Source organism: Somniosus microcephalus, chromosome 13 (assembly GCF_052327205.1).
Source record: "Somniosus microcephalus isolate GS21.2 chromosome 13, FLI_Smic_1.0, whole genome shotgun sequence".
Taxonomy (NCBI): Eukaryota; Metazoa; Chordata; class Chondrichthyes; order Squaliformes; family Somniosidae; genus Somniosus; species Somniosus microcephalus.
Window position 1 is genome coordinate 70,082,897 of NC_140999.1, and position 16,539 is coordinate 70,099,435.

Sequence of the window (16,539 nt, forward strand, 5' to 3'; positions counted from 1 at the left end):
GTAGGGAATTCCAGGATATTGATCCAGTGACTATGAAGGAACGGTGATATAGGTCCTAGTCAGGATGGTGCTATACTTGAAGATGAGTGTGTTTTAGTGACATTGCTGCATGTCCTTCTCAGTGGTAGAGGTCACAAAGGAGGGAGTTGATAGTTGAAGTAACCACGGTGAGTTGCTACAGTGCATTCTGTAGATTGTACACACTGCAGCCACAATGCGCCAGTGGATATTGAGTCCAGTGGATAAGCTAACAGTCATCCCTATCCATATCTATCTTGTGGCACAACCATACTCAGCTGTGATGTACCCACAGTTAAATAGCCTGCCTCCACTCAGTGTCTAAGCTCAGACATGCAGATTACTGCTATCAATGGATCTACAGCCCAGCATGTCACTGCTTTTAAAAAACAGAAGAAAAAGGAGAAATTTAAGGGGAGAGGGCGGTCACGACCCATCAGGTTAATCACATTTTAAACCTTTCTTGAAAAGGGAAAGTGAATAACACCACTCAGCATGAACTTTGATATCTCAGTGAGTCCACAAATGGGACTACCAGCACATCCCAGACAGAAATTGTTGCATAAAAAATATTCACTTGACATTTGAGTTGGCTCTCGGCTCCACTTCATTAGCCCCTGTTAGAAGGGAAGTGGTAGCAGGCATAAAACCCAATAAAGGGCAATCCATCTCTGTTTCCTGACATCACTATCTCACCACTGCCAAAGTACATTTTCTTTGGGAGGAGAGGTGTCACCAGTCAAATACAAACCAAGCGAGCAGGCAATGATGAATGAGGACTTCTCTTTCAGGACGGGTCACTTGAGTTCAATGTTATAACTATATATAATTTATTTTGTCCATTTGCCTTCTTGTTAAATTATTGACAACATATAACTCGACAAACACACCAAAAAATGCAGCAAACACTACACTATTGGAACACAAAGGTAAAAGCAGGCTCTAGCAACTCTAAGGAAAGACAACCTCTGGCTAGATGGCAAACATTACAAACAAAGTAACGTTTTTTATAAGACAACGAAACAGAGGTGACACTTGCAATGACTGAACCAACATAAAAACATGGCAGGGATTCCCAACAAATATGCTTGCATTAGCCTATTGCTGAAGAGCGTATAACCTGGCCCAAATCCACTGATGCCTGTCCCATGTTTTCCATTGGCTTGGTTCAGTTCATGGTTCACTCATAACACAAGTTCACTAGCTTTGTAAAGAGCTTAAATATATGCAAAGAGAGGACACTGGTGCACACCAAGTTCACGCGCAATACACTCAGGACTGAGAGCTGAGTAGTGATACTGTTGGCACAGGTTAATAAAAATTCCAATTCATCATCGATGCCTCACATGCACCAGCTGAATATTACAGGAGGCAATTGCACTGAAGCAGAATCAGGTCAACTGTCTCAAGTAGTGCATGGTGGGGAGATGGGGGTGGGGGGGCGGGGTGGGGGAGGGGGGATAAGAAAGAAATGTTAACACCCAGCCACCAACCAAAGTATGTGCTGGCCAAAGGCCCTGGTGGTACAGCTATCCTGGATGAAGTTTATTTGGAAAGGATTGTCACCTTGGACAGCACCAAAATAAACACTTCAATCCAGTCTATGACAGCGTCATAACAGTCATCATATCCAGCTTAACGCTGGCTGGAATCAGTTAGCCCCTTGCCAATGGTTACTGAATTACTTTCCCCCACTATGCCCATCTTGAGAATTTTATTTTTGGAAAGGCTGCTAGCTGTCATTATAAGGTTGGCCACTGGTTAGAAGAATTTTTTTTTCTCCACTATGTTAGACAGAAAGAGAGGAAAGGGCAAGAGATATTTAAGAGATCAGTATTATTATGGAGAAATGGCTAGCATGATTTCCAAAAGAATGGCAAGAGAAGCTGGTGAGGCGTCCAGTTGTAGACTTTAGTAGAATGACCATACTAGCACAGAGTGGGGGAAGGGGACGGGAGGGGGTGATTGTGGACAGAGAGTATCACTGATCTCAACTTACAGAGCTGAAGTCTGCAAAACCCAAAGAAGAGTCTTTAGAAGTTTTACTTGAGGAAGTAGGCGTGAAGGGATCTTTACCGCTGAATGGGTCACCGAGCCCCTTTTTACTTTGAAACGGATCACCATCATCAGCGCCAAAGGGCTGGAAAGGATCGTGGGACTTGACAGAGTCGGCCGAGCCAGGCCTGTTTACAGGGGTACTTTTACCTGGAAAGTTTAGAAAGAACAGAATTATTTCCCACCAGGAGATAAAGTCAGCCTTTAACCCCTTCACCAAAGGCACTAGGTTGTCATTTGTCTTTTTTGGGGGGGGGGGGGGGGCTTTTGCGATTAGTTGCGTTACTGATAGACATTTTAGCTAGGATTCTGAGGATAAGCAATTGAAAGAACCGACACAGGCACGATGGGCCGAAGGGCCTCCTTCTGTGCAGTGCAGCACACTGACACTCCAATGCATTGCGGTAGTGGGATGCAGGTTCAAAGCACCTGCTCTGCTGTGCTCCCAATCTTAGCTATGGGAAGCACCAAGCAGAGGCCACAGTAAGTATACAGGACATCTTTTCTCCAGCTTGCTTCCGCATACCTCCTGGTCGCTGACTCAGAGCAGCGTTAATGGAAGGATAGGAGTGGCCATTGCAGGAACTCCAGTTGGAGAACGCTATGCAAACGTGGAAAACCTTTACTCTTGGTACAAGCCAAGCGGGACGGGGAAATCACACTGTAAAGCTGAAAGCAGGTCAGTGTGATCCAGGTGGCACCTTGCTGAAATGACGGTGAAGAGGCTAATCTGTCTTTTAGAAAATGGAACCACAGGAAATGTTATTTCCTATTCGATCATACCCAAGAAAAATGCGCCGTTATAACCGGCCAAATGTTACAGTTTGAATCGTGATTGCCTGGAAGCGAGATTTACATTTTGCACCATGCTGCTTCCAGCCAAATCTGACAAGACAACATTTTGAAAATTGCAATATCTTTCTGTACCGACTTGCCAACTGGAATAGTAGGGATGCGGTTTAGAATTTACAAAGGTATGATCGAACGGCAATGACATACTTGCACCTGTACTGTAGCAGAGAGCGAGAGTGGCCAGCCTACCCATGATTCCCTGGTGCAGTACATACTGGTATATGTTATTGCTCAAATCATTCTGCATATCACTTCCCCCAAGAGCACGCTTGGGTTCTTAAAGGATTAAACACAAGGTAGACATTTGCAAATTTAACCAAAATAAAAATGCAGTTTGGAGATGCTAATTATCTGCAAGGACCGAAAGGTGTTAAGAGGGTCAATTTCCATTTCCATCTGTTTCACCATCACATGGGCAGCTGGATTCCATCCTTTAAGAGCATTACATTACTGGCAGGGTACACAGTGCCCTGATATTTCAGGCAAAGTGTTGAAATCAGCGAGGTCGTCCCAAGTGAGTTACTTCCTGGAATCAAAACGTGTAGCATCAAAAGAATGAGAACCTCACACACCTCACTTAGGCAAAGGAAGCTACGGATTCTTTACAGACAGAAGTTTTTTTTTTTTTTAAAAAGATGACGGCACAGAAGAACAGCACATCAGCAATCAACACATTTTGGCATGGAGGGGCAGAACGTCAATCGATGTGGGCCGAGATGCTTATCTGAGGCACATCATCTCGGAGAGGCGACATGCAGAGGCCAGGGGCTCCTCCAGAAAAAGGGATCATGGTGGCGGGGGGAGAAAGTTGGAGGGAGTGATCGTGGACGACTTGTGCATACCTGTGCCAGTTCAAGAGCGATCTTGCCAGTGCCATGCCCACCCTTCTAATGGTGGGTGTTATGGAGTGGGGGGGTGAAAGTAAATTCTTTAATAAATAATCCTACGCTCTTCTGGAACTTTTAGAAATTAATAGAAGCATTCCTCCCGGGCAAATGCGAGGACTGAACCCGCTCCCTCAAATGGCTCAGCAAGTTTATCCAGCGAGTGGCTGAGCCATAAAGAGCAGGAAAGTTCCACATTCAGTGCCTGTCAATGCTGACTCAGCTGACCTAAGCCAGAGCAGCAATAGATGCTCGCTGGAATGGGGAGTAGAAAGACACGGTCCCTGCACCTGATGGTCAAACAACGACCCCTGCTAGAAGGGTGCATGTGTGGACGCTGGGCGGAGACAAGATGGTGCTCAGCTATGAAGACCCTACAGTTGAACAGCCTGCCAACACTCACTGTCCAGGCTCTAATACAATTAACTGTACCACAGAAAGTCAACACCTTCAGGACAGGAGGGAGCAAATTGGCAGTAAATAAAACAGTAAAAAGTGTGAGCACTGCGATGCTGCATGGTGTTAGCGGCCATTTTTGGGGAGGCAGCTGCTATTCACAATCAGAGCACCATGACATTTTCTATGGTATGAGAGCCGTTGTATAGGAAAGGAAGCTCCCAATCATTTCAATAACACCTTTGCGGTTGCTTTGTCAGGAGTGACTCATTTTGAAGCACACTCAGAGAAACTTGCAACATAAGGAAGCAAAACCCAATAAAAAATTAACAGTTGTTGGGCAGACTCGATTAAAACAGTCAACAGAGGCTAACCCAAGGAAACAGTCTGCACTTGCATCTGTAATAACCTTGTGTCTAATCCTGTCGTCTCAGAGTGAAAACATAGAAAAGATCAATAAAGTTTTATAGAAGCATTAGCCCACACCAGCTTCGACACACAAAGCATGACAGTGCACTGACTGATCGCTTTAACTCAATCACCAAACAAGAGTCATTCAGACAGGCAACATGCAGCTGACAGTACACTTAAGAGTTGCTTTTAAAACCAGTCATCTCATCTGCTGAGAGGAGAGAGTGTGGGTCCTGCGTTCCCCCAGAACTCCATCTGTGGCCAACAGGAGGCACAGATGCAGGGTCAAAATAATCATGGCCAATCATCACAATCACAGTGGGAAATTAAGGTGGTATATTACCACACATTAACATATTCCCATGTCACCACAAGTGGGAACACTCCTGAAACGCCAATTGTGGGACTATTTTTAATTGCAACTCGGACTGAATTTGAGTAGACCGCACAAGCTAGAAATAGCACAAAACATTAAACAAATCCTTTAATAAACGGTATATTTGTAGATCAGAAAAGAATCATTACTACTTCCTTCGTGAATGAAAGCAGCACGGGTGGGGTCGAACGGCACTATAGTACCTACCTACTAATGGGCTAGAAACTATAAAGCAGGAGGTGGTTTCAAAATCTCATTGTGAAAGTGGTTAAACTGCTCCTTTTGAACTGTGCATAAACACACTAGAAATGCTGGCTGCAGATTTTTTTTTTTTAAAAGATCATTTTACCCAATATCGCATTGAAAACAGGAGTATTAATTATTCAGAATGAAAGAACAAATTCTGTTAAGATTTTGATTTTGCTCAGTTATCCACACTGTAACAGATTAAGATATGACACCCGATTATGGAGCATCATACAGGAGAATTTACTGGTTCAACGCTCTGTGAAAAACCATGATAAACATGCTTTTAATTCATGTAGAGAACACAGGAGGCCGGGGACGGCAGCGCGGAGAGGTGCTGGCCGGTGGCCAGCAAAAAAAATGGCCGCCCCGCACCTCTCCTTTAATTAGCGCCTCTACCGCCACAGGTAGGCCCCCCTGAACCGGTCGCAAATAGCGCCCGGCGTTAAAGCAGGGGGCGCATCTAAATATCGCGATCGGGGCGTTAGTGGGGCACTGCGCACACCGATGAGGTCATCGGTAGCGGCGCAGCGCTAACGGCTAGCGCCGCCATTAGCATCCCGCTGAATTTAGCGGGAGGCGTGGCCAGTGGCTTCCGACCCACTTAGCACCCTCTTAAGGCGCTAAGGGGTGGCGCAGCCCACTGAATTTCTAGGCCTTAATGTTTAACATGGATTTACAGCGAGTTACCCAGGGTCCCATATTTGTATGTACAGCCTCTTTGGTAACTTTCTGACACCTTAAAACTCAGTTTACAGCTCGCTCTGTAAATATCAAATAGTTAATGCTGATTAAAGGGTCTGCTAGCTCTCCAGATAGCTCAACAAGTTTAAAATTGGTCTTGGTGCCTCGGAGTTAGGGCGGAAAATCTTCAGATCGGGTTCCCACTCCTGATTGACATTTGATGCTCTGGTTGGAAGTGCAGATGGCTGGACATTGAGTAATGTCGGCTTCACGCTCAGCTGTGATGACCTCTAAATAGTCCATCAATACTTACTGTCAAGGTTCACACATGTATTGGCAGCCAGCACCCATTTAACTGTACCCCAGCAATGAGTCAATGCTTTCATAACAGGAGGAGGGGAAATAGGAGAAACTCAGTTTGAGGGGGGGGGGGGGGGGGGGGAGGAAACAAAATGGCAGTTGTACAACTAAAAAAACGACTGCTTATATACAAACTCCTATAAGACTCACCATAAGTATGGGTGTGTGAGTCACAACATGAGACTTTTTTTTAAAGAATTCTCAATCGTTTATACAACAGAAGTCACGGGAACTTTACCAAAGTTTCAACAAAGAGTACAACTTATACAACAGAAATTAGTTTCAGTCAGTGGGCACACATATCATTTCTCCCAAATGACAAATACTGGTTTAACATAGTAGCACCCATTTATCTTTAATTTACAGTTTGTTCTTTTCTTGATAATTTGCTCTCTGCTCTCCGGAAGGCACTGACTTCATGCTGGGGGGTACTGTTCCACAGATGGCGATTACCTCACGTCCAATTAGCCATTATTCACGTGCAATTGTAGCACCCATATCAAGCCCCGGCAGAGATCAGGTAGTTGAGCACAAACCAATAATCAAACCTTCCTGGTCGGCATGGCCCAGCTACTCACTGGATACATTTTTGAGTAACTGGTCTGTTGTCAGCTTGCCAGTACTTGGACACATGATTGGCCTCAGCACCAAAACGTTTGTGGGAAGGGAATGTGGGGAACATACCATCAGGCCAGGTTTCTCACTCCGGCACACAGTGCTGGAAAGTACACCTGTGATGACTGGTTTGGGACTACAGGAAACTTTTTTTTATCCGGCGTGGTGCTGGTTTATCAATAAGTCCAGATGACCGAGAGCTATAGTTAAAAGGTACGAGAGCTGAGAGCTCCGTATACAGCAACAAACCCTTTTGCTTAGCAACAGGTGCAGGGAACAATGGCCACAAGATCCAAGCGTACCTGTTGCTTAGCAACAGCTGCAGCCACACCTGATTGCACAGCCACAGATCGAGAGGCCAGTAATATGAAGTGAAACTTACCTGAACCTACTTCTGAATTTTGCCGGTTAACCGAGATTTCCGGTTATCTAGGTGCCAGTAAATCGAGAGTTTCCTGTATTTGCAATAACGTATCGATGAACACAACTCAAGATCAGGCGTGAAGAATGGCTTCTTGGATGAGGTACTGCATGCCTGCCGCACACAGATGTGCACGTTAGCATAAGTCACCACCTTAGGGAGACATGGTAAATTAGAGGTGAAATCAAAGGAGAGGTGGATATGTTCGAGGAGGTGAAACATTTTAATTACCCTAATTATTGCCCGTCAGCAGCAAGCTAATGATGACCATAAGGGAGGTACATGCTCAGTGACAAACATCCAAAACTCCATCATCCATATCCTGCTCTGTACTTAGACTTGCTCAACCATCACTGCTCCTCCCTGAGTTCCACAGGCCGATGGCTCCACCACACAAAATTCAAAATCCCTGTCCTCATTTATAAATTGCTTCAAGATCTTGCCCTAACCTGCTCTACCTTCTGTACCCTCTCTGGTCCCAGGTCTCAGCCCATTCTTGTAAGGTCCTCTGATATAGGGTTCCTGTGAATCCCCCCTCTCGGAACTCCTCACTCATTGGCAGAGCTTTCAGCTGTCTAAATCCTACCCTATGGAACTCCCCCTAAAACCCATCTGCTTTTGCTCCTTCTCTTCCCACCCTGAAAAGTCTCAAACCCTGACTCCGAAAATCTGTGGTCCTTCAGTTCACTCCCAATGCAACTCCAGCAGGAAGGTGACAAGGCCAGCGGCATAAGTAGAGGCATGGGTGGGGGTTGATAATCCCAAGCCAGGAGCTCCCACATCTTCAGTATGGTGAAGCATCAGTGGGTTGGTATGCCAAGTGAGACCAAGCCTGCAGAATAGCAGAAGTGGGGTCCACTTGGGGTAAGGGACTGGATCCCCAAACAAAGATGATTTTTTTTGTTGAACAGTTCAAGCCTCCTCACATAGGCAGCTCCCCAACCCGAACTCCGGGCCTTCCAGGAGCATGTGGATGCCAGAGATGAGACCCTAGCAGTGTGTGCACCCATCTGGGTTATTTAAATTATTAAGTGATGTCCCCCTGACCTCATAAACTTTGGCAGCGCCGGAGGTTCCAGGTTCCAACTGACATATCCTGGCATTTGAGCTGGGATGTTGGCCCTGTAGGTCCTGTAGATTTTCGCCAACCCCCGCCCATCACTCTGACCATGCATTCGGTCACATTTCCTAATTATAGTGCTGCTTGATTTGGTCCCTCCTATGTGAAGTGCCAAGAGACATTTATTATATTAAAGGCAATATACACACGTTGTTGCAACAGGACAGGAATTTGGGAAATGTACCAGAAGATATTTGAGCCAGGTCCAACTGGACTATCCCCCTGGTTCCAGCAGAGGCCACAGCATGATGTATACAATGAATTTTTGCAAGGAATCATTTTACTGAAAGCTGGATGAAATGTGAGATACTTGGACAGTTGTTTTGTTTTCATCTTCAATGGTTACGGCACTACATGGTGTCACCTTCATAGACGTTTGGCCCAGAAAACACTGCGAGGTCTACTCAAAAGCAAACCAGTATCACTGAGACAGCAGACATGAAACGAAGGACGACAGTTACTGTGAAAGTGATAAATGACCATCATTCTGTGGCTTAAAGAGCCAAAATTTGGTCTTCTACCAAATGCTAGGGCCATTAAATGGTGTTCTTACCTGTGATGTTGCCTTTGATTTGTTCTGAACGAGCACACCAGCGCCAAGAGAAACCAGAGCAAAGTAGGTCATTCTGTGGCTGACTTTGGGAGCTTAAAAGGTTGGATTGGTCAATTAATTGGAACACTGCCATTCTACCTTTAGGGTCAGAGTTTAATTCCAGCCCAAACTGATGGGATGATCTCTTCTCTATTGGCAGTAAGGGTCCCAATCAAAATAATTTTGGACATTCTCAACCTAGCGTCGTACTACAAAGCATGCAGAGAGGTCACAATGATGGTTGGTGTGGGAAATGTCAGTGTAGAGTAAGGGATACTCCTGCAAGGCTGCAGTTTAAGGCATATAGAAACATAGAAGATAGGAGCAGGAGTAGGCCATTCAGCCCCTCGAGCCTGCTCCGCCATTCAATGCGATCATGGCTGATCATCCAAATTCAGTACCCTGTCCCTGCTTTCTCCCCATATCCCTTGATCCCCTTAGCCTTAAGAAATATATCTAACTCCTTCTTGAATATATTTAATGAATTGGCCTCAACTGTCTTCTGTGGTAGAGAATTCCACAGGTTCACTACTCTCTGGGTGAAGAAATTCCTCCTCATCTCTGTCCTAAATGGCTTACCCCTTATCCTTAGACTGTGACCCCCTGGTTCTGGACTCCCCCGCCATCGGGAACAGCCTTCCTCCATCTAGTCTGTCTAGTCCTGTTAGAATTTTATAAGTTTCAATGAGATCCCCTCTCATTCTTCTAAACTCTAGCGAATAGAAGCCTAATCGACCCAATCTCTCTTCATACGTCATTCCTGCCATCCCAGGTATCAGTCTGGTGAATCTTCGCTGCACTCCTTCCATGGCAAGAACATCCTTCCTCAGATAAGGTGACCAAAACAGCACACAATACTCAAGGTGTGGTCTCACCAAGGCCCTGTACAACTGCAGCAAGACATCCTTGCTCCTGTACTCGAATCCTCTCGCTATGAAGGCCAACATACCATTTGCCTTCTTAACCGCCTGCTGCACCTGCATGCTTACCTTCAGCGACTGGTGCACAAGGACACCCAGGTCTCGTTGCACTTCCCCTTTTTCCAATCTATTGCCGTTCAGATAATAATCTGCCTCCCTGTTTTTGCCACCAAAGTGGATAACCTCGCATTTATCCATATTATACTGCATCTGCCATACATCTGCCCAATCACCTAACCTGTCCAAATCATACTGGAGTTTCTCGGCATCCTCCTCACAGCACACATGCCCACCCAGCTTTGTGTCGTCTGCAAACTTGGAGATATTACATCTAGTTCCTTCGTCTAGATCATTAATATATATTGTGAATAGCTGGGGTCCTAGCACCGATCCCTGCGGTACCCCACTAGTCACTGCCTGCCACTCGGAAAAAGACCCGTTTATTCCAACTCTTTGCTTCCTGTCTGCCAACCAGTTTTCTATCCAAGTCAGTACCTTATGCCCAATTCCATGTCCTTTAACTTTACACGCTAGTCTCTTATGTGGGACCTTATCGAAAGCCTTCTGAAAGTCCAAATACACCACATCCACTGGCTCTCCCTTATCTAAGTCACAGTAGTGGAAACTTTACTCTGCATCTAACCTGTACTATCCCTGACACAAAGGCAAACAAGTGGGAAAGTATTCTACTCCCAGCACGTATATCATGCACCAAGAGGAAAAAGAAAAATCATTTACAAAATAAGTACAAGTGAATAAGCAGCATATGGAAAAAGCGCCTTTTGAGAAATTACCAACCAGCCATTTTTATAATCACCTTCGGCTGCCTGTTCCAGTGGTGCTGGTGGCCAAAGGTAAAGCTGATCTTGCCCCCACCCCCAAACCCGCCTAACCCCCCACCCCCCAAACCCGCCTAACCACCCCACCCCCAAACCCGCCTAACCTCCCCACCGCCAAACCCCCCCACACCCAAACCCGCCTAACCCCCCCACCCCCAAACCCGCCTAACCCCCCCACCGCCAAACCCGCCTAACCCCCCCACCCCCAAACCCGCCTAACCCCCCCACCCCCAAACCCGCCTAACCCCCCCACCGCCAAACCCGCCTAACACCCCCCCACCCCCAAACCCGCCTTACCCCCCACCCCCAAACCCGCCTAACACCCCCCACCCCCAAACCCGCCTAACCCCCCCACCGCCAAACCCGCCTAACCCCCCCACCCCCAAACCCGCCTAACCCCCCCACCCCCAAACCCGCCTAACCCCCCCACCCCCAAACCCGCCTAACCCCCCCACCCCCAAACCCGCCTAACCCCCCCACCCCCAAACCCGCCTAACTCCCCCACCCCCCAAACCCACCTAAACCCCAAACCCGCCTAACACCCCCCACCCCCAAACCCGCCTAACTCCCCCACCCCCAAACCCACCTAAACCCCAAACCCGCCTAACCCCCCCCACACCCAAACCCGCCTAACCCCCCCACCCCCAAACCCGCCTAACTCCCCCACCCCCAAACCCACCTAAACCCCAAACCCGCCTAACCCCCCCACACCCAAACCCGCCTAACCCCCCCACCCCCAAACCCGCCTAACCCCCCCACCCCCAAACCCGCCTAACCCCCCACCCCCAAACCCGCCTAACCCCCCCCACCCGCCTAACCCCCCCTACCCCCAAACCCGCCTAACCTCCCCACCCCCAAACCCGCCTAACCCCCCCTACCCCCAAACCCGCCTAACCCCTCCACACCCCCAAACCCGCCTAACCCCCCCACCCCCAAACCCGCCTAACCCCCCCCACCCCCAAACCCGCCTAAACCCCAAACCCCCAAACCCGCCTAACCCCCCCACCCCCAAACCCGCCTAACCCCCCCACCCCCAAACCCGCCTAACCCCCCCACCCCCAAACCCGCCTAACCCCCCCACCGCCAAACCCGCCTAACCCCCCCACCCCCAAACCCGCCTAACCCCCCCTACCCCCAAACCCGCCTAACCCCTCCACACACCCAAACCCGCCTAACCCCCCCACCCCCAAACCCGCCTAACCCCCCACCCCCAAACCCGCCTAACTCCCCCACCCCCAAACCCACCTAAACCCCAAACCCGCCTAACCCCCCCCCACACCCAAACCCGCCTAACCCTCCCCACCGCCAAACCCCCCCACACCCAAACCCGCCTAACCCCCCCACCCCCAAACCCGCCTAACCCCCCCCCACCCCCAAACCCGCCTAACCCTCCCCACCCCCAAACCCGCCTAACCCTCCCCACCCCCAAACCCGCCTAACCCTCCCCACCCCCAAACCCGCCTAACCCCCCCACCCCCAAACCCGCCTAACCCTCCCCACCCCCAAACCCGCCTAACCCTCCCCACCCCCAAACCCACCTAAACCCCAAACCCGCCTAACCCCCCCACCGCCAAACCCGCCTAACCCCCCCCACACCCAAACCCCGCCTAACCCCCCCACCCCCAAACCCCGCCTAACCCCCCCACCCCCAAACCCGCCTAACCCCCCACCCCCAAACCCGCCTAACCCCCCCACCCCCAAACCCGCCTAACCCCCCCACCCCCAAACCCGCCTAACCCCCCCACCCCCAAACCCGCCTAACCTCCCCACCCCCAAACCCGCCTAACCCCTCCTACCCCCAAACCCGCCTAACCCCTCCACACCCCCAAACCCGCCTAACCCCCCCACCCCCAAACCCGCCTAACCCCCCCACCCCCAAACCCGCCTAAACCCCCCACCCCCAAACCCGCCTAACCCCCCCCACCCCCAAACCTGCCTAAACCCCAAACCCCCAAACCCGCCTAACCCCCCCACCCCCAAACCCGCCTAACCCCCCCACCGCCAAACCCGCCTAACCCCCCCACCGCCAAACCCGCCTAACCCCCCCACCCCCAAACCCGCCTAACCCCTCCACACACCCAAACCCGCCTAACCCCCCCACCCCCAAACCCGCCTAACCCCCCACCCCCAAACCCGCCTAACTCCCCCACCCCCAAACCCACCTAAACCCCAAACCCGCCTAACCCCCCCCCACACCCAAACCCGCCTAACCCTCCCCACCGCCAAACCCCCCCACACCCAAACCCGCCTAACCCCCCCACCCCCAAACCCGCCTAACCCCCCCCACCCCCAAACCCGCCTAACCCTCCCCACCCCCAAACCCGCCTAACCCTCCCCACCCCCAAACCCGCCTAACCCCCCCACCCCCAAACCCGCCTAACCCTCCCCACCCCCAAACCCGCCTAACCCCCCCACCCCCAAAACCCCCCCCACCCCCAAACCCGCCTAACCCTCCCCACCCCCAAACCCACCTAAACCCCAAACCCGCCTAACCCTCCCCACCCCCAAACCCACCTAAACCCCAAACCTGCCTAACCCCCCCACCCCCAAACCCGCCTAACCCCCCCACCCCCAAAACCCCCCCCACCCCCAAACCCGCCTAACCCTCCCCACCCCCAAACCCACCTAAACCCCAAACCCGCCTAACCCCCCCCACACCCAAACCCGCCTAACCCTCCCCACCCCCAAACCCACCTAAACCCCAAACCCGCCTAACCCTCCCCACCCCCAAACCCGCCTAACCCTCCCCACCCCCAAACCCGCCTAACCCTCCCCACCCCCAAACCCACCTAAACCCCAAACCCGCCTAACCCTCCCCACCCCCAAACCCACCTAAACCCCAAACCTGCCTAACCCCCCCACCCCCAAACCCGCCTAACCCCCCCACCCCCAAAACCCCCCCCACCCCCAAACCCGCCTAACCCTCCCCACCCCCAAACCCACCTAAACCCCAAACCCGCCTAACCCCCCCCACACCCAAACCCGCCTAACCCTCCCCACCCCCAAACCCACCTAAACCCCAAACCCGCCTAACCCTCCCCACCCCCAAACCCGCCTAACCCTCCCCACCCCCAAACCCACCTAAACCCCAAACCTGCCTAACCCCCCCACCCCCAAACCCGCCTAACCCCCCCACCCCCAAAACCCCCCCCACCCCCAAACCCGCCTAACCCCTCCCCACACCCAAACCCGCCTAACCCCCCCACCCCCAAACCCGCCTAACCCCCCCACCCCCAAACCCGCCTAACCCCTCCCCACACCCAAACCCGCCTAACCCCCCCACCCCCAAACCCGCCTAACCCCCCCACCCCCAAACCCGCCTAACCCCCCCACCTCCAAACCCGCCTAACCCCCCCCACCCCCAAACCCGCCTAACCCCCCCCCACCCCAAACCCGCCTAACATGAATCGGTCATTCATGGAAGAAAGACTTGTGAAGTGATGCTGAGCGGCCTGCGGGTGGCGCTGTCCAGGGAGAGTATAAATACTTGGGCACGGGCCCAGCTAGACCTCCATGTTGTAAAACAGTTGATTAAAGCTTTGTTTAACGCTTAGACCAAGTGCCTAGTAGTTTTCTTACGTCACCCCCCACCCCCAAATCCGCCTAACCCCTTCCCACCCCCAAACCCACCTAACCCCCCAACCCGCCTAACCCCCCACCCCCAAACCCACCCTACTCCAACCCGCCTAACTCCCTCCCCAAACCCATTTAACCCCCCTGCCTCAAACCCTTCAAGTCCCCCACCCCAAACCCACCTAACCTTGCTCCCCCAAATCCATCAATTCCCCCGCCCCCAAACTTGTCTAAACCCCCCAAAACTCTGCAAGTTCTGCCCCAAACCCGTTCAACTCCCCTCCCCCAATCCACCTAACCCCCCCAAACTCTTCAACCCCCCCGCCCCAAACCCATCTAACACCCCCCATCCCAAACCCGTCTAACCCCCCCACCCCAAACCCGTCTAACCCTCCTCCCCAAAACCCGTCTAACCCTCCTCCCCAAAACCCGTCTAACACTCCTCCCCAAAACCCGTCTAACCTTCCGTCCTGCCACCCCCAAAAAACGGTCCAACTGCGGCTGGCAAGAAGGTTGCTCTATCAGCAATGTGACTGCGATCAACTGTAATTTGATGCCGATTCATGGGTAGACCGACAGCATGCATTGCAAGGTAAGGTGCTCTGCCAAAACATGGGCAGTAATATAAAAGCCCCTTCCCATGCTGCAAGAGGTACGAGAACAGAGGGTGGTAGGTCCATGGAATATGCTGCCCCAAAAAGCTGTCGAAGCTACATCATTACATAAATTTAAAACAGAAATAGACAGTTTCCTAGAAGAAAAGGGAATTAAGGGTTACGGGGAGCGGGCAGGAATTTGGACATGAGTCTAGGTTCGGATCGGTCATGGCCCTGTGGGTAGCGGAGCGGGCCCAGGGGCCATGTAGCCTGATCCTGCTCCTGTTTCGTGTGTCTAATTCTGTTAGATTCAGGAGATAGTCCTGTGTCATAGTGGATTGGCGGTTAGGATCAGATCAGCCATGATCTTATTGAATGGCGGAGCAGGCTCGAGGGGGCCGATTGGCCTACTCTAGCTCCTATTTCTTATGTTCTTATGTAACCACCTCATTTAGCTTCCGATGTGGATTGCAGTGTAAAATGTAGAAGTAAAACTCCTTTGTGGGCCACTGCTGGTTTGTGTTTGAATTAATAGGCCGAGCCATATCCCTCTTTATATTTACCTCTTGGTGAGGTTGAGGGATCCTGTGGTGAAAATGGTTCCAGACCAGGTTGAGGCAGTCTGTATCTGGTGATTCAGAGTATGCTTGAATTAACTCTAAGCAGGCCTGCAAACCTCATCAATGCACTCAGACTGGCTCCAGAGCACACGTTCTGGTCACTGCAGGCTGGCTGGCTGGCTGTGCAGTTGGGAACCCGCTGTTGCCTTTATTATATATACATTACTAGCTGGAGTGCCCGGCGGTGCCGAGGCTTTTTTGAGGGCATGTTGTTGTTGGAAGAGAGAGAGAGCGCGACTGGGGGGGGAGGGGGAAAAGAGAGAGCGCGACTGGGGGGGGAAGAGAGCGAGCGACTGGGGGGGAAGGGAGCGCGACTGGGGGGGGAAGGGAGCGCGGACTGGGGGGGAAGGGAGCGCGGACTGGGGGGGGAAGGGAGGAGCGCGACTGGGGGGGAGAAGAAGAGCGCCGACTGGGGGGGGAAGAGAGCGCGACTGGGGGGGGAAGAGAGCGCGACTGGGGGGGAAGAGAGCGCGACTGGGGGGGAAGAGAGCGCGACTGGAAGAGCGCGACTGGGGGGGAAGAGAGAGCGACTGGGGGGGAAGAGAGAGCGACTGGGGGGGAAGAGAGAGCGACTGGGGGGGGAAGAGAGAGCGACTGGGGGGGAAGAGAGAGCGACTGGGGGGGAAGAGAGAGCGACTGGGGGGGAAGAGAGAGCGACTGGGGGGGGAAGAAGGAGAGCGACTGGGGGGGGAAGAGAGAGCGACTGGGGGGGGAAGAGAGAGCGACTGGGGGGAAGAGAGAGAGCGACTGGGGGGGGAAGAGAGAGCGACTGGGGGGGAAGAGAGAGCGACTGGGGGGAAGAGAGAGCGACTGGGGGGGAAGAGAGAGCGACTGGGGGGGAAGAGAGAGCGAACTGGGGGGGAAGAGAGAGCGACTGGGGGGGAAGAGAGAGCGACTGGGGGGGGAAGAGAGAGCGACTGGGGGGGGAAGAGAGAGCGACTGGGGGGGAAGGAGAGAGACG

General features: G+C 51.9%; 1 protein-coding gene across 14 annotated transcripts in view; it reads right to left on the bottom strand.

Annotated features, from left to right (window-relative positions):
- Positions 1-16,539, bottom strand: part of eps15l1a (epidermal growth factor receptor pathway substrate 15-like 1a) — a 504,393-nt gene that overhangs the window by 44,726 nt on the left and 443,128 nt on the right. For 11 of the 14 annotated variants that reach the window (XM_086004995.1, XM_086004999.1, XM_086004998.1 and 8 more), the window contains one exon: positions 2,018-2,223. The exons of 1 other annotated variant lie outside the window; for it this stretch is intronic. In XM_086004995.1, coding sequence (XP_085861121.1) covers positions 2,018-2,223 — 206 coding nt within the window. The remainder of the gene's footprint in view (positions 1-2,017; positions 2,224-16,539) is intronic. 2 more of the 14 variants (XM_086005002.1, XM_086005001.1) reach the window with 2 other exon arrangements.